At 43.4% G+C, this 19,256-nt stretch overlaps 1 protein-coding gene across 2 annotated transcripts in view; it reads right to left on the minus strand.

Moving 5' to 3' along the window:
* Positions 1 to 19,256, minus strand: part of AOAH (acyloxyacyl hydrolase) — a 172,089-nt gene that overhangs the window by 28,850 nt on the left and 123,983 nt on the right. For both annotated transcript variants that reach the window (XM_081244565.1, XM_081244566.1), the window contains exons 14-15: positions 7,955 to 7,991; positions 7,168 to 7,242 (exon numbers count right to left, since the gene is read on the minus strand). In XM_081244565.1, coding sequence (XP_081100691.1) covers positions 7,168 to 7,242; positions 7,955 to 7,991 — 112 coding nt within the window. The remainder of the gene's footprint in view (positions 1 to 7,167; positions 7,243 to 7,954; positions 7,992 to 19,256) is intronic.

Raw genomic sequence — 19,256 nt, forward strand, 5'->3', positions numbered from 1 at the left:
AAACAGGGTCTCTGCAGATGTAATCAGTTAAGATGAGGTCATACTGGATTAGGTTGGGCCTTAAATACAATGACTAGTGTCCTTTTAAGAAGAGGAGAGACCCACACACATAGGGAAGAAGGCCATGTGAAGCTGGAAGTGGAAACTGAAGTTATGCTGCCACAGCAAGGAATGCTGAGGATTGCAGGGAGCCACTAGAAGGATGAAAAGACAGGAAGGATTTCCCCTAGACACTTCAGAGGGAGCATGGCCCTGCTGACACCTTGATTTTGGACTTCTAGCCTCCAGCACTGTGAAAGAATAAATTTTTGTTTTTTGAACTCACCCAGTTTGTGATATTTTGTCACTGCAGCCCTAGGGAGATTGATACAGCTTCCAAACCAGAAAAAGTAAGTTCATTACTCACAAGCTGGGCACGACACACAAGAGACACGGGAAGAGGAGACAGAAAGAAGCCCCTAGGGGTATCCACTATTGTCACTTTTAAGGGAGCTGCTCCTAAATGGAAATTGGTGTTGTCATTTTAGAAGGAATTTTTCAGAATGTGTCAAAACTTGAAGTTGGTTCAACTTTTGACCTTGACATTTCTCTCTTGGGAAGTTGTCCTATCATAACATTTCCACAAATGTGCAAAAATGTACATACAAGTATGACAACATTTCTTGGAATAGAATAAAATTGGGAAAAGCTAAAAAGCCTGGCTATATAAATTATAGTAGATCCATGCAGTAAACCTCTATACAGCCATTAAAAAGAATGAAGTAACTAGATATAGGTGATGGTTGCACAATATTCTGAATGTACTCAATGCTACTGAATCGTTCACTTTAAAATGCTTAATGTTACATTATGTGAATTTCACCTCAATAAAACAAAAATTTTTTAAAAGAATAATCTGTATGTCTTAGCATGGGAAAGACTGCTGAAAGGTATTGTTGAGCGAAGAGAACAAATTACAGGGCAGTGAACATATTATTATTTTATTTCAATGAATATTAATCAGTCTGTAAATTAGAACTTACATAGATAAAACCTGGCTGCAAATACAGGAAACATCTCTATTGGTTAGCTCTAAGCAGTGGTGCTGGGGTGGTAGGGAGTGATTCTGGAGAAACTTTCACTTCCTAGACCTGTATTATTTGAACTTCTCACAACAGATGTTATTTTGTAATCAGAGAAACAGTCAAAATGAAAGGGGTTCTCATATCATTTTTATTCTTTCTAAAATGAGGAAGAAAGCTAAATATTAATGGGAGGGGCAGAAAACATTGTAATTTTACGTCATTTCCCCTCTACCTATGTCACTTAGTGAAATAAAATGACTTTTCACGTTGTTGCTGTCCAGAGGGTGACAGGCTGACCATGGGGGTGAAGGTCACGCGGGCCAGGTTGTGAGGGGCAATATGTCGCTGCACAGAGGAAAAGGTGGAGCGAGTCTGATGTTTGGGGCGTTCGGTGTGGTTGTTGTATGTGATTCTGCACTGGGTCATGAGTTCCTTGGACTTTCTGAGAGAGAGAGAGAGATAGGAGGAAAGAGAAAGAGCTGTCCCATTGTACAAAACCCCAGCATGAAGAATAAAATGCTATATTCATGTTTTTCATTACTTTGGCGAAAATTATACGACTTTATGAATAAAAAGCTCTCCAGCCTGCATAAAAAGCACTCAGAAGGATTTGAGAATAGGTTGCCTACCTACTAGGGGCCAAAGGTTGGTTAAGGCTTTGGCTTGATTTGCAGATGCACAGAAGCCCTAGAAGGACCCCAGTTTGCAAAGGGGATTGAGTCTGCCTTGTGCGTTTGTTCAGACCAGGAGAACGAGGTTCAGAGTAACCAGGTTTTCTCTTCACTGTGTGTTTGGAGTGTGACAGCAGGGGTGAAACAAAGCAAGTTGGGTGTCTATATCCTGTCTTCTGTCATTGGTAAAACTAGAATGCACGGCTATTAACTTTTGCCTTGGCATCTCAGGGTTGTTTTTTTTTTTTTTCCTGCTGCTGATACAACAGCTCTTTGGCACAAAGCGATGATGCTGAGCTAAGACTCTCCAACCACCTAAAGGCAAGATGAGTTAAGATGGAGCAAACTCTCCCATACTCCCTATTTAATGATTATTTTTTAATTAGAAACAAACCCTGATGATAAACAAAGAATTTCAGCTAATTTGCATTTATGAAAGGGCACCTCACAAATTAAGCAAGCATAACCAAAATGGCTAATTGCTACGCGAAATCAGAATGTAAGCCTTGGTATATATCCAGAGAAAAACATGGTCTGATAGGATACATGCACCCCAATGTTCATTGCAGCACTGTTTACAATAGCCAAGACATGGAAGCAACATAAATGTCCATCGACAGAGGAATGGATAAAGAAGATGTGGTACATATATACAATGGAATATTACTCAGCCATCAAAAAGAATGGAATAATGCCATTTGTAGCAACATGGATGGACCTAGAGATTGTCATACTAAGTAACTCAGACAGAGAAAGAGAAATATCCTATGATATCGCTTATATGTGGAATCTAAAAAGAAATGATACAAATGAGGATATTTACAAAACAGAAACGGACACACAGGCTTAAAGAATGAACTTATGGTTCCTGGGTGGAGGAAAGGGATAGTTAGGGAATTGGGGATTGACATGTACGCACTGCTATATTTAAAAAGGATAACCAACGAGGACCTATTGTATAGGTCCTGCTGGACCTACCTATAGCACAGGGAACTCTGCTCAATGTTATGCAGCAGCCTGGATGGGAGGGGAGTTTGGGGGAGAATGGATACATGTGTATGTGTGGCTGAGTCGCTTTGCTGTGCACCTGAAACTATCACAACATTGTTAATCGGCTATACTCCAATATAAAATAAAAAGTAAAAAAAAAAAGAAGAATGGAAGCCTTGGTGTTTCTGCTGGAACATTCTCCAGTCATCTTTGCTCCATCACGTACAGCTAGACAATTTACATACGCACATCGCCAGGTAAACCCTGTACTGTGTATAGCAAAATTAACCAATTCTTAGTTCAGGCAAGGGCAAAAGGGTCTGAGTGACAGGTGATGGGTCACCTCCTCTGGACGCTATAGATGGTCCCTCTGAGCCTATCCCTGAAAAATTCTCAACACCCTTTGATCTGTGTATTCTTTCTCCTCCAGTGATTTTTTTTTTTTTTTTTTTTGCGGTACGCGGGCCTCTCCCACTGCGGAGCACAGGCTCCAGACGCGCAGGCTCAGCGGCCATGGCTCACGGGCCCAGCTGCTCCACGGCGAACCCATGTCCCCTGCATCGGCAGGCGGATTCTCATCCACTGTGCCACCAGGGAAGCCCTCCTCTGGTGATTTTTGAGGGGACTTAGCACTAGTATTTTGGGGCCAAAGAGTCCCAGTGGTTTGGGAAACACCTCCTAGGCCTGCCCTGCTGTCAAAGGCCGAATGGGCTGAGCTGAAAGTGTCTAAACCTCTTCACGCAGGTGCTCTGGAGCCCACGTCAGGTTCACTTTGCCATCCCGCGTTTGCCTACCACGGCAGTGCCCTGCACCCTTCCTCACACACCGGTGAGCTCACGCCGGTCAGTCCTGGAGAGGTGAGGGGTTGAGGGTGCGGGGCTTACAGGGGAGAACTATGAAAGCCAGGTTGAGAGACGTGACGCTTATTCCAGGAAAATAATGGGAGAGAAGACGGTGCCCAGCACCACGCTCTCACACGTCAGGAACACGTGGTGGGCTTGGAACAGATAAAGAGCCTCATCTTTGGGTGACTCAGAGTCTGTCCCTGTCCTAATGAATTGTGCCTGATCATGTAAGGTAAGCCTCATGACTTGGGTGCAGGGCCAGACGCCATCATTTCATTACCCTGGCGGGTGTTCCAGCCAGGTATCACTGATGGCTGATGGCAGGGGTGCCCCCCTCTCAAGGAAGAAGGCAAACAGCCTCTGCAGAAAACATTGCCCAGAACCAGAGTGAAAGCCCAGAGACCTGCTGTGGTTGAGTGCTCAGATTTCACTCACAGCTAGCTTTCGTATTTTTGAAGCATCCAGGTAACAGAGGTAGCCCTTGGCTTCAGGCCCCCCAGTTGTAATCACATTATTGACCTCCCACCCAACCTCCTTGAGGAGGCATCTTGACATAGACTGGGAATGGGGTGGGGTCTCAATGGGCCCACATTACCCGATGCATAGAGATCCTGGGTCCCCTAAAAGAGGATACGGCATGCTGGCTGGTAGAGAAACTCATTATTCCCTTGGCTACCCACACCTTCACTGAGGAGGCTGGGAGAGAAGACTCCTCTGAGCAGCAGAGTTCTAACCTTCCCTTCTCTGCTGGTTTTCTACCCTTGACTGGATAGAATGGATTGTTTCCTGGCAGTTCAGGCTCCTTGGAGTCTGTGATCTATCAGCATCTTGACTGCTTCCTCTTAATGCAGTGCTGGCCAGCTGTCCTAGGTGACATCTGAAACATCGGCATTGCAGAAAAACACTTGGGGGCCGGCGACACAGACAACCTCTGTAGGGCGGCTCTGGCTCTCTCCATTAGGTGAAAACTGTTCAATTTATAATGTCTAGGTCCACTATAAAAAATGGAACCATGTCCATTTCTGTGGCTAGTGTTAGATGCTTCTATTTTTTTAAATCACATTTCCAGTAATTACAATGTTTTTTTCAGGGATGTTGTTATCGGATATTGGGGAAGGTTTGTCTTCGCCCTTTATGACTTGAGATTCTTGAGGCCATTCCCATCTCTCATTGCTGCCCTTGCTACCCAAGCCTCCGCTGCTGTAGCTCACTCATACTTGCCCTATTTCCAGGAATTTTTCTCCTTCTGTATCACTCACATTCTATAGCTTTTGAAGGCAATGATAGGAAAAGCCCAAAGAAGCTGGGTTAGCGTAGGCCAAATTGAGTAGAGGTACAACAAGAAAGCTAGGTTTGTCTACTTTACCTTTCTTCTTGAATTCCTGATGTTAAAAGCTATCCTGCAATCATGACCTTCATTCATTTAACAAGTATTTATTATCTACGTTTGTTTAGAGAATTGAGAAAGAAGCACATAGCTGCATTATTTTAGTAAAAGCTAGCATCGTTGTAAAAAAAAAAAGAGAAAAGTCAAGCAAATATCCTAAAAGTTTTTTCAGGATGGACTTATGCAATTCGTGGCTGGCTTGAGGTTTTATGAAATCACTTTGCTCATTTGGGGTAATCTCCTCCACCTCGACATTCTGGCAGATGGGGAGGTATACTTGCCATCTGTCTTTATTTTTCTAACCCCTCCACAGGACGTTGCAAAGTAGGCACCACGGGGACATCCCACACTGCCAACTCCATTCTTTCACCCAAATGCTTGCTGCTTCTCTGCCTGGATCCCCGGCGGGGAGAGAGGCTGGCATGGGTCTCTGGCTGATATGTGCCTGCCCTTTGGCTCCTTGGAAAAGGAAGAGCAGGACTGGGCTGGAGGGCCCTCTGCGTGTACAGCTTCTGCTGAAAAAGTGCAGTTTCAGGGATTTTGGGCTCTTGGACTAAAAGACTCTTTCTGAAGGTGTTTTTTACACAGTATAACCAGCTTGCTCTCTGTCCCCTCCAGCGAGACAGGATCCAGAGGTTGGAGGGGCACTGGCTGATCTGACCATAGGTTTGTTCTGTTTTGTGATGGAACTGGGGGTTGAAGCTCATTGCTTCTCCTTCCATAAGCTCCTTGAAGTTAGGGACGGTGGCCTCTTTGCCATCATATCCCAGAGCCAGGCACACGGCTTGGCATTTCATAGGTCATCAATACGTACGTTTAAAAGTGAATTCATAAAAGAAAGCAAATAAGGCAAGTGTGGACTGTAGAAAGAGTACAGAATTTAGTCAGAGAACCCGGACGGGCTCTCAGCTTTGCTGCTCAATAGCAGCAGAAGCAAGTTCCTTACCTAACCTTGCTGAACCTCAATTTCCTCATCTGTAAAATGGGACCAATCACATTTGCTTCTTACGGCTGCTCTGGGGATGACCTGATATAGAGACTGGTGTGGCTCTTGGCTTATGGAAGGTTTTGGGGGTGTTTACTATTTACTGGAGAGTTCCAGGTGGGTCATTACAGAGCTACCTTGGGTCCGCAGCATGTAGTCTTGGCAGACTTGGGGTTCTACGGACAGTGGTAAAGCAGTCTAGGGGCTGCCAAGGAAGGGCATATCAGTATCTCTGGATCGCAGTGTGGTATCTCCTGCCCTGAACTCACTTCACCGTTTAGGCCTACACCTCCTTCACCATAACAGTTCTGGAGCTCTCATGGAGGTATCCATGAGGGCAAACACACATTCATAATATGGAACCATGTTTTTAACACAAGCTTAGAAACTTGGTGAGTGAAGTACGAGAAAGCAAAAGGTGGGCAGTGAACAGGGTGGCCTGCTTCTAGCACCTCTTGGGTTGGAGTCCAGCTCTGCCATCCGTCGATTAATTGGGCAAGTCATGTCACCTCTCTTGGCTTTGCTTTTCTGTTTTACTAAAATGATGGGTGGGTGGCGACTGGGGAGTTGTTTTAGATCTGATCTCACCTTTTTTTTTTTTTCTTTTTGGCCATGATCACAGGACAGATGGCATTCACATGTGCGGCATATTCTTAGGGGTATGCACAGACTTCGAGAAGCCTTCCAAAATGTTGTGGGGGACTGAAGGCATTCAACATTTTGAAATCACTACTGATATTAGCAGTTTAGCAAAACTACTTTCTTACGATGGGCCATGGGCATAAATAGGATTGGCTGTGAATAATGCGCAGTTTCTTTGCAAAGTTCCAAGTCTATGCTGTCTCGACCACGTGGGTAGGTAAATCAGAATATGAGTGAGGAAGCTGTTCTTATGAGATAGCTGTGATTTTGCCTTATTTTATTTAAAAAGCCATGATTCTCAATCTTGGATTTTTGATTGGCACTAACATATTTCTTGTGGTATAACTCAGAGTTGATCGTGACACACTCCTTTGTTATGAATCAGAGCAAAGAATGAATGGGTCAGATATTCTTAAAGTCTTTCTGCTTTGCAGCTTGGTTTTGTTGATTTCACATGTGTCTAGGACTTGCTAAGACAGGGAAATTCAGTTCCACAGCACGCTACTGTAATGGAGTGGATCGAGTTGAGAGGACAGGGAAACTCAAAGTCAAAGAACTTTCCAAACCTTTCTCAGTAACTCACCTGTTGCAGACATCATTTCCAATCATGGCGTATATGACAATGGCTGGTTGGTCCAACAGCTGGTTCCTAGACAAACTGAGAACCCATAGATGGAATCTGAATGTCAAACACTTGGAAGCCTAGCTGTGAATCTGTGTATGACCATCTTCTTGATAACGTTTTGCTATTTTTCTTTCATTCTAGTATCACCATTCCCATTTCCCCTCTTCTTCTCTATAAATTTTAACCCACTTTTCCATTAGGAAAAGACCACATAAATGCATAGAACTAAAAGAGTAGATTGAAGTCTCCCGTAGGGGGACACACTACCATCTTTATAGCATGTTTCACAGAATTTGTCATGAATAAACACAGGTGAGTTATCTGAGTTACTTGTGTCCAGACGTGTAGGACATTATTACAGCTGTGGACCTGTGGTCAACTTTGAAAAATCAAGGGTTTATCAAGGTTTCTATTCTGGACACCCAAGGCCTTGCTTCTGAATTTTAAGTCCAATACAAGCACAAAATTGTTTTCTTGTTCATAAAGCAGGATTAAGAAGCAATACTTTGGCCAGAACTAAGTTTTACCCACTTTGTATGCATTTTTAGGGACACATGTAAATTAATCACTTCCTATGGTCACTGGCTCAAGAAGTGACAACTTCCCAGTGTATGGAAACTGACTAACAAGTTATGGATGCTCAGTATAAGTGGTTACTGGGTAACAACAGAGAGTTTTTATTCATTTTTCAAAATAGAAACCTAACTTAAAAACAACTTCTTATATCCCTCCCTCTTCCACTTACCTTTCTATAAATCTCTCCAGGCTTTGGGAAGATGCACCTTAAAATTAAGAAAATAATTAAAGTTAGTAACTTCAATTCAGCACTCTCATTAGTATGAGAGTTTGATTGATTGACTGAAATCATGGAGGAAGCATCACTGTACACTCAAAGGTCATCCAAACCATCATGCTGATGGGAATGACTTCATCCTGCACCGCTCCTTAATGGGTCTTCTGTTTGCTTGGCATTATAATTAACATAATCCTAAAAGTTGTAGATTCACAGGTTTCAAGACATTTCCTAAGCATGAATGGGTACACTTTCTAGTAGATGTGAGAAAAAGGTATAAATCTATCAGCAAAGACAGAAACTACCCAAAGATTAAGGAATGAGTTGAGGGATGAGAGGTACAGTAAAAAGGGTTATTTGAGAACTGCCCATCTCCCTAAAAATCCCCATTTAATTGCCTGCCAGTATTCCTGCTCACTCCTGAGGCTCCTCCTGACTGGCTGGCCTGTGCAAGGTTTAGATTGTAGAGCTGAAGTATTTCAGCTCCTGTAGTGACATGCATAACCATCCTACCCCCACCCTTGTTACCACCTGTCATGCATCTCCTATATGAAAATTATATTTATTGAATACTCATTTTATTATAGACACTCTGTTAAGCACTTATATTATTAGTTCATTTAGACCTTAGCACCACTGTACAAGGTAGGCATAGTAGTATTCCCATTTTATAGATGAGGAAACTGAAGCTCACTTAAAGTGACTTGCCCATAGGCACACAACTAATCATTCAGAGAGCTGCAATTCAAACTCAGTCCTTTCTGTGAGGCTGAGCTCTGGTTCCTTGTGTGACAGTGCTTCTCTAGACTGGGTGTCTAGAAAGGGTGAACCCAAATAGGTTTAGCGTTTCTTTGTCCCTTGGAAGACAGTCTGCAGCAATTAGTGAGTAATCCTCAGACGGGTGGTACAATTCAAGGGGCAAGGAAGATTTTCCTGTAACTTCCAGCTTTGGAAGCTTGGGGGGAAGGCCAGTGGGTGTTCCTGCAGATCCACATGGGAAAAAGGGCAGTGCACACCCATGAGGAGCGTGCTGGCCCATGTCCCCTCAAAACCGTGTGACCATGCAGGGACTGCCTCCTTTTCCACATACTGCTAGATGCAAGCTGTATGGGCAGCACTGATGTTCTCTTGGCTGATTCAGGAATGTTAGTACGATAAATGAATATCGCTTTATTTCCCCTCTTATTGTGGTAAAATATACAACACATAAACGTAACCATTTTAACCCATTCTGAGTGTGCGATTCAGTGGCGTTAAGTATCAATACATTCATATTGTTGTGCAAACATCACCACTATCCATCTCCAGAATTTTTCTGTCATCCCAAATTGAAGCCCTGTATCCATTAGAGAATACCCCTCCCACAGCCTCTGATAGCACCATTCCACTTTCTGTTGGTATAAATGTAACTATTCTGGGTACCTCATATAGGTGGAATCATACCATATTCGTCTTTTCGTGTCTGGCTTATTTCATTTAGCATAATGTTTTTTTTTTTGTTTGTTTTGTTTTGTTTTTTTTGTGGTACACGGGCCTCTCACTGTTGTGGCCTCTCCCGTTGTGGAGCACAGGCTCCGGACGTGCAGGCTCAGTGGCCATGGCTCACGGGCCCAGCCGCTCCGTGGCATGTGGGATCTTCCTGGACCAGGGCACAAACCCATGTCCCCTGCATCAGCATGCGGACTCTCAACCACTGCATCACCAGGGAAGCCCTAGCATAATGTTTTTAAAGTGCATCCACTTGCAGCATGTGTCAGAATTTCCTTCCTTTTAAAGACTGAATAATATTCCATTGTATGTACATACCACATTTTGTTTATCCATTCATCTGCTGAAGGGCATTTGGGTTGTTTCTACATTTTGCTATCGTGAATATGCTGCTATGAACATTGGTGTGCAAGTATCTGTTTGAGTCCCTACTTTTTAGGTAACTGAAATTGTTGGACCATATGGTAATGCTATGGTTAATTTTTTTTTTAGGAATCATCACACTGTCTTTGTTTCCTTTTTGTAGTGAGGCGGGGTAGTACTAAATATGCACACAGACATACAAGTTAAGGGCAGTCATTTCAGCTCAGCATGCATGCATTCATTCACCCTCTCCATTCATTTGTTGAGCACTTGCCATGTGCCTTGCACATAGTAGGGAATTAGCAGATGAGTTGGACACAGCCTCTATACCTGAGGATTAGCATCTGTGGGGTTAGACACATAACTGAGCACTGGTGAAAGGTTTAATGCAACCAAACCCAGAAAACTCAATGTGATTTGAGCCTATTATCTTGCCTCAGAGAAGGTGCCAGATTTCACAACACCGAGTCATAAACATAGAGACCCAAAGTATTTCTGGGTGTGAGATGGCTCCCTCTTGCTCCCAAGAGGGAAGAGAAGGAGGGCAGCCATTGGGAGCCTACGGTGGCTCACTCATCTCATCGTCTGGGCCCTTCATCCAGTGCCAGTCCCAGGACTCTCATCTTCCCATTTTCAGTAAACTAATAAATCAGGAGGTGTTTAATTCTCACTCTGATTTTTCTCTTAATGAGAACTGAACACTAATGAAAGCTCAAGCCATGAGTGGGAAAAAAAATTAAAGGACCAGGTCAGGCCAATAGTTTTCCTCATTATCCAGAGTACAACTGGGCATGTGAGGTGCAGAGCACCCACAGAGCTTGAGGGAAATGGAAATGAAAACCTGTCATGGCGTGCCGCATGGGCAGCCCCTCCCTGGACCCACATCCCTACACCCCTCTGATGCTCAGGGCAAAGACGGCAGGCCAATGGCAACGGCTTGCGGTGGATTTAAAAGCAGCAACCACAAACAGCCACCCAAAGAGAGAGGAAGTGCCCACTCTTCCTTACCCAAATGTTTATTTTTTCTGGTGGGTGTTTACAACAGGAGCACAGAATTTTCTTTGCTCCAGAGTTGGGGCACCTTCCACGATTTCCATTTCCTTTTGGAAAGCTCAGTTTTATGAGATTATGTAATGAGTTTATGTAATTCCCATGTCACTTTCTTTTCTTAGTCCCCCTTTCCTGTTGTTCTGCTATCCCTTTGCCAGCCCCATCATCATTTGCTGTCTCTCTCCCTCCCAAGCTCTCTTTTCTCTCTCCTCCTGTGTAGAGACTTCCTCTCGGCTGCTGATTTTGTTACGGCTGCTGCTACTATTACAGAAAATACTTAATAAAGTAGTTGGAACAGGAAGATGTAAGCAGGAGAGAAAGATAGCTTCTAGCCTGTGGGATGAGACAAAACAAGGTGAGCATTTGAAGAACTGGTGCTACCCTTAAGAGGTCCATACCTGGTCTCTACAATAATAGTTCAGAGAAATGGAAAAGTTTTGACTCTGAAATAGGGACATTTAATTTATTTGTCAAGGTGGTACAATGGAGAATCTACCTGTCCCCAATTAAGAAAAGAATAGGGTCCTTATTGGCCACAAAAGTCTGAATTCTGGCTCATTCAGTCCCTTTTATTTATTTACTTATTATTTTTATTTTTTTTGTGGTTACGCGGGCCTCTCACTGTTGTGGCCTCTCCCGTTGCGGAGCACAGGCTCCGGACGCGCAGGCTTAGCGGTCATGGCTCACAGGCCTAGCCGCTCCGCGGCAAGTGGGATCTTCCTGGACCGGGGCACGAACCCGTGTCCCCTGCATTGGCAGGCAGACTCTCACCCACTGTGCCACCAGGGAAGCCCCTCATTCAGTCCCTTTTAAATAAGGCATAGTGTACTGCAAGTAAAGAAGGGTTTCCCATAATCTCAGCACTGGTTGTCTTTCATGAGTAAATTTCAGCTTACATTCCTACTGCTGGATCAGTGTTGACCACAGCAGCAAGTGCTTCATATTCTGGACATTCGAATCAACTGGTAAGACACTCTTAACGGTCTTCTAAATAAGCCTGTAATTTTTTGTTTATGTGCCTGGCCCAGAGTACGTGCTCAGTCTCAACTTCTTCATGGGGTATATTTAAGTATAAGTATAATAGTTCTTCTTAACGTAATTAATTCATTCAGCAACATTTATGGAGTACTTACTATGTGCCAGGCATTGTAATAGATGCTGGGGACACATCAGTCAATAGAAAAGATATGGTCCCTGTTTTTGTGAGGCTTAAGAGTTATTCATAAGTAATGAACATCAAGTGTTAGGGATTCTGAGAAGCCCTGAAGAAGTGGTATTAAGCTGAGCACTGAAAGAAAAGTAGGTGCTTCTTCTCTTGAAGTCCTAAGAGAAGAACTTAGCAACGAATTCCCAATAAAATATCTGATGCTTTCTAGACATGACTCAGAAACAAATTTCTAGTTGAATGCCATCTTTGTTATAACTCTCTGAATAGGACAGAGGCAGATCCAGGTTTTGGGTTCTGAAGATTATACAATTTGGAGGACCCTCTTTAAGGAAAAGAATACAAAACACAAAAATGAGACCTGACACAAAGAGAAGCCAGAGTGCAAAGAGACGCAAGTCTTAATCCACTGTGGTTAAATATCTCAAGTTGGTAAATGTTACAAATCCATATGGTTACCAGGCAAGTGAGGGGCCCTCAGGCTTCAGCATCACTAACCTTATAACTCTGCCTCTTGGCACTCCGTAGACATTGAGTGCAAAGTCTTGGAGCATCAGTGCTAGGTGGGACCTTTGAGAGTATGTGATCAGGTAGCCCACTTTACAGATGAGGCCCAGAGAGGGAAAGAGGCTTGCTCAAGGTCTAACAGCTAGCAATCAGCATCTCAGCTAGTAACCCATTTCACGTATCAATTACTAGACATTAGTAATGACTGAAACAGATTATTTTAGTTCTTAAATGAGAATATGTGGATTATAAGATCTAGTTCTTATATGAGAACCCGTAAAAAGGACTTCGAGGTGCATTTTGCAACCACTGCTATAAAATTTTTTATCAGATAGTTCCAACATCTGACATCTGTTAGTTTTCTTTTCCCATGTGAGTTGAGATTTTTCTGGTTCCTTATATGCTGAGTAATTTTGGATTCTATCCTGGGCATCTTGGATATTATAAGACTCTGAGCCTTATACTTTTGTCTTATTAGGCAATCCACTCAGTTAGGTTCAGGTGGCAAGTTCTAACTAGCCTTCTGGGAGGTTATGATTTCAATGTCAGTTCCACTCTCAAAGCCTCTGTAGTGTTATTCTGATTTGTCTCATGTCTGTGCCACTGAGTGGCCATTCTGGGACCTGGGCAGTGGTCTATGTCCAAGTTGCGGTCTCAAAGTCTTTGGTATGCAATTAAGGATCAGATCTGTGCATGTGCAGCTCAAGAGGAAGCCCAGGAGTTCACACACAACTTTCTGGGGTTGCTTTCCCAAGCTCCTCCCTCTCTAGGAGCTCCTCAGTCCTTTCTAGTTCCCTGGGCTCCCCTCTTTGGTCCTTAAGCCCCAACTTCCTTTTCCCCACTCTCCTGTGCACGTCTCACAGATTAACTAGAGATGAGAGGACGGAGTGAGAAAATAAGCAATAGGGGATCTGCTCCACCCTCCAGGGAGCACAGCTCTTCTAACTGGAGAGACTGTTCCCCCACCCAGAATTCTAGACACCTCACTGCTGCGCTGTCACTGCAAAGAGACCCCTTTCCCACTTCTAGAGTGAGAACTAGAGGGTTTCTTCTGATGCCATCTCTCCATGCCACTGTCCACTTCTGGGTTTGGGGCAGCACTGAGTCTAGGTTGGGAGATATCAGAGGACAACAAAATGCCAACTGCTGGTTTGGCTGTACTCCTTATTCTGGTTTGATTCTTCAGTCGGCTACTATTTTCTTTCCAGGGTCCTCCAATACCTTTTCCATATCGTCTGTCCAGGTTTTATAGCTGCATTCAGTGGGACGGACAGGGTGGAGTCTGCTTACTCCATTATACCCGGAACCAGGAACCAAATGCATTATAGAGAGTATAAATAGTTCATGAAAAATGTGGTGTCATACATTGACCTAAAATCAATCTAATAATGCCATTTAACTCTAATTAGATTTTAAATAATACAGATTTTGCTTATAAATTTAGGAAGCATTTTGAAGAGTGCGATTTGTATAATCCAGTTAAAAAATCAGCCATGAGAAACTTAAATTCCTTGTTTTCTCTAAAAATCTTTGCTTGCAATAAGCAGAAATATTCAGACTAATACACTGACCATCAGCTCAAAATAGTAGGTACTTAATAACTGTTTGTTGTGACAATTTCTGATGGTGTTTCTACTACCGAAAATGCTTTCAAATTCACAAGCGTGGTTCTGAATTTCTGTGACAAACTAGATAAATGATTCCCCCAAACATATATTTTTAAAAGAATATAACAGCCTTCCCAGAGCGGCTCTAATCTACCTCCTGGTCTCAAAACTTGACATAATTTCACAAGTAGCCTTCAACCATGCTGAACTTCTCTCTCCTTCTTCCCTAAAGATATTTTGCCCTTGGAGCATCAATGCACTGAGTCACCAACTCCCCATGGTTTCTGGATTGCTATTTTTTTCTGCAAGGCTCTCTGCTCAAATGTATCTTCTCTGAAGTTTTCCACTCCTTCTCCAGGCAGAGCTGTGTCTCTCATCTCCAGAGACCTCAACCTACCTCTATTTATTTTACAAGAACCATAATTTTTCCTTCTTTGTCTCTCTTTTCTGTTTACTTATGATCTCCTTGAAGGCAGGGACTTTGTCTTGTTCACCTTTCTGTTTCTAGGAGCTATTGCAATATTGGAGAGGAAAGAGAGGGAGTGGTGGGGCAAAATCAAATGGAAAATGAGAGGAAGGGAAGTAAAAGAGAAGACCAGAGGTAAAAGGCACCTCCCAAGATGCTTTGAAACTGACAAAACCCCGGCAAGTTCCTTTAAACTATCCACACAAGTAGCAGTGAGCTTTCCCTATGATGTCCTTTATCTCAAGTCCTAAACAAAAGGGATCGATTGAAAGGAGACCCCTTAGGACTTCAGGAGCCCTTGCCATTGACAATCACATACAAAATTGTAAGATATTTGCTTCTGAATCTGTCTTCTTCAGGTGTGCTGATTCAAGAGGTACAGGATGAAAATCTTGATCTAACAGAAGAATAGAAAGCATACACTCTTCATATTATAATCATTGTCAGATGCCTTGCTCCTACTTGGATGAGTTGCATGGAACAAGCAGAAGCCAGGAAGGGCTGCATAAATAAGTCCTAAGAAATAGTCCCATTGGAATCAGAATGTCTCCATTCTTTAATGATTCTTTGGAATTCCAGAAAGTATTAAAAATTGGAATGATGTCCTCTAATAAAAGGAGGGAAATGTGTCCCTCTGTATAAAATGTGTCACACTGAAATGTTTCTCTTTCAAAAGTTTCTATTATAATTAAACATTGTATCTTGGAGATATTTTTGGTCTTTGAGAGAGAGAACAAGTTTTGATGCCTGTAGCCCTGTAAGCATTTGCCTTTTAGATCAAGCATCTCAAAAATTGGTATTAAAGTCTTTCTTTGTTGTTGTAACCACACTGGATCATGGCTCCCAAACAAAAATGTCCTAGTTGTTTTGTTATAAGTAATTTCTGTTATCTCCTGTCAACATCTTGGGTTGAGACCAAATATTCTGCCCAGTGGTTGGGTTCATTAAATAATTACTGAGGGCCTATTTCTGTTTGGCAAAGGTGACTTCTTTGCTTCTTCTAATACTCTGAGCCTTTAGAAAAAATTGTCTTAACATTTTCATTTTGAAATGCTTTCCAAAAAGTTGAAATAATTTCCAAAACTCAAAATAATTTACAAAAAGTTGCAAAAATAGAACAAAGGATTTGCACATACCCTTTCATCCAGATTCCTTAAATGTGAACATCTTTCATATCATAGTGCAATGATCAAGATCAGGAAATTCACATTGGTACAATATGTTGTCTACACTAAAGACCTCATTCATATTTCACTATTGCCCCATTAATGACCAGGGCCAGGATCCAATTCAGGATCACATGTGTTTAGTTTCATGTCTGTTTAGCCTCGTTTAATCTGGGCTGATTCCTTAGTCCTTCTTTGTCTCTCATGACCTTGACACTTTTGAAGGGTACTGGCCAATTATTTTACAGAATGTCTTCAATTTGGGTTTGTCTTATGTTTCTTCATGATTTAATTCTGGTTATGACTGAATAGAGGCAAGAATACAGTAGCAGTTGCTCAGTTAGTTTAAGGAACAAAACATTTTTTCTTCCAATACAGAGATCTTACGGGGTGGGAGGTGTATAAAAATATAAGCCCTTGTATGTATAACTGAATTCAGCTAAGCCTGGATTAATACTCATTTGCAGTTTTTCTCTTCATCCTTCTTTTACTTTTTCCTTGCCTCTATCCCTTTCTGAGAGGACCACTTTTGATAAAGAAGGCTGACACAGAATTCTGGATCAAGGTATCTAATTCTGACATTCACCTGCCTCCAGGGCAGGTACTGGCTGTCCTAGACAGCAAGATAGTGGTTTTAGCAGCTAGAATCCAAAAGGGGGACAGTATGGCATGGTGGGGAGCAGGGACAGACATGCTCTGGTGTATCTGGTAGGAGATGGACACGAGTTTAAACTCTACCAAGCTAATGGACCTTGGGCAAGTTACTTAACTTTGCTGTGGGGTTTAAATGGGGATAGAGTGTGTAAAGTACTTAGCATAATGTATGGCTTAGAGAATGTACTTTCTATGGACTGAATATTTGTTTCTCTCTAATCATACATTGAAATCTAATCCCCATAGTGATGGTATTTGGGGGTGGGGCTTTTGAGAGGTGATTAGATCGTGAAGATGTGCCCTTATAAGAAAAAATGCCGTTCTAAGAAGAAGCCAGAGAGCTGGCTCACTCTCCTTCTGCCACGCCGCCAGGGGCTGCAACGAGAAGTCAGCAGTTTGCAACCTGGAAGAAGGCTCTCATCAGAACCTGCCCATGCAGGCACCTTGAGCCTCCAGACCTGTGGGAAATAAATTTCCGTTTATAAATTACCCACTGTGGTACTTGGTTAAAGCAATCTGAACTAATTAAGCAGTACTTAGTATTAGCTAAAGTCTATAAAATAATAACAATAGCCACTTCAAACAACTCTCCAGCTGAATCTGTCCATCCTGCTAACAGATGCCTTAGAGGGCTGTGCCCTGACCAACGGTCCTTGGCAGTATTTCTTTCTTTTTTTTTTGAAGATGTTGGGGGTAGGAGTTTATTAACTTATTTATTTATTTTTGCTGTGTTGGGTCTTCGTTTCTGTGCCAGGGCTTTCTCGAGTTGTGGCAAGCGGGGGCCACTCTTCATCGCGGTGCGCTGGCCCCTCACTGTCGTGGCCTCTCTTGTTGCGGAGCACAGGCTCCAGACACACAGGCTCAGTAGTTGTGGCTCACGGGCCTAGTTGCTCTGTGGCATGTGGGATCGTTCCAGACCAGGGCTCGAACCCATGTCCCCTGCATTAGCAGGCAGATTCTCAACCACTGCGCCACTAGGGAAGCCCCGTTGGCAGTATTTCTGAGAGAAACACGATTAGCTGCCTGGAGACTGGAAGGACATCAACCTGTTCCTTCTGGCTTGGAGTAAGGCCTGAAGAGTGGTGTCTCTGTGCCCAGGACAAGCTCCTTCGACAGTTCTTGTGCCTGTTGAGGAATCAAAATCCTCTCAGTCAGGCTTAAGAGCAAGAGGGATTTCTCCCCCGTGTCTACTCTTGTTAGAACACCTCCCAGAGGCAGCTTCTGTCCCTCTGCTGGACGCCCAGGGCCTGGTAAACTCTCAAGAGCTATTCCTCACTTTCGAACCCTCTGACCTGTTGTGCATCAAAGTCCTAGTTCACTTTCCCTTGAATAGTTGATGACCATTAGACTTGGGACGGGGTTGAACTCTCAAATGGCCACAGAGACCAGGTAGCTAAGTCCATGTGCAAATGGAACAGAGTGGGAACCTTGGCCAAACACACAGCACATGATCCACCTGAAGGGGAGGCCACTACTCAGTGCCAGCCCATTGTTGCCAGGCAGGAGCATGGCTGTTTACCAGAACTGCTGATTTTCTAAGATAAATAGGAAATTGGATTTTTATGTAAAAATCTCTTGATTATTAAACATCAGCAATAAACCACATTAAAAAAACAAAAAACTTAAACATGGAGTGAGTCTGAGGATTGCTAGTCTAAGACACTCTGATTTAGGATTTCAGAATCATAGAGCTTGGATGGACATTGATTATCCTGTTTAAGTCCTTTATTTCAGGGAAACTGAGGCTCAGAATGGGGAAGGGACTCACTGAGGTTATAGAACCAGCCATTGAGGGGTCAGGACTTGAACATGGTCTAGGTATGCATTAACGTTTAGTCTTTTTATTTTTTTCTTTTTTTTTTTTGCGGTATGTGGGCCTCTCACTGTTGTGGCCTCTCCCGTTGCAGAGCACAGGCTCCGGACGCGCAGGCTCAGCGGCCATGGCTCACGGGCCCAGCCGCTCCGCGGCATGTGGGATCTTCCCGGACCGGGGCATGAACCCGTGTCCCCTGCATCGGCAGGCGGACTCTCAGCCACTGCGCCACCAGGGAAGCCCCAACGTTTAGTCTTTTTATCCTCTGTGTCTATCACAGCGACTGGTGCTCAAAAATAACTGTAGAATTAAGGAAGGCATGAAGGATCATTCTCATGAATCTGGGGCTCGCCTCTCCTGGTTTTTCACTGGAGAGCAACAAGAGAGAGTTGTATTATCGTGTGGGATATGAATAAGGTTGTTTTCTTTGCTCATGTGATTCACATGTGAATCTCATGTGATTCATCCCAGAGCAGCGATGTGTAGGAGAAACAGTCCAAGCGTCATGAGAAGGAGCCCTGAGCTGGACTCACAGTTGTCATGGACACGATGTGATGTCCCACATCATGTAGAAATCCCCTCTCCTCTGCCATCCCCTCCCTCACTCTGATTCTGCTCCAAGGCCTCCCCCTCAATTTGCCTTAGAAGCTCTTCCCTCACCCCTTCGCTGCCCAGCTTTCTCTTCTCTTCACCCCACCCACTTAGACTTCCTAAGACTTTATCCTGTAGATGGTCTGAGTATGAATTCCACAGGCTGCCCTGAATTTTGCCCCTTTGTTTCTACTTTCTCCTGGTCTGTCAGATTCTCTCCCATTCTTCAGATGGTTTAACAAAGGCTAAACAAGGGAACGAGCAAGATGAAGTTTTTTGGGGGGTGTGAGGGATGGAGGGTGGGTAGAGAAGTTAAGAAGTTCAAGACTGAATTTGGTTTGTAGCAAAGGGATTGGGGTGAGGCTGGGTAGGTGAGGCTGCAAA

This window comes from Mesoplodon bidens (genome assembly GCF_964165515.1).
Source record: "Mesoplodon bidens genome assembly, chromosome: 9".
Classification (NCBI taxonomy): domain Eukaryota; kingdom Metazoa; phylum Chordata; class Mammalia; order Artiodactyla; family Ziphiidae; genus Mesoplodon; species Mesoplodon bidens.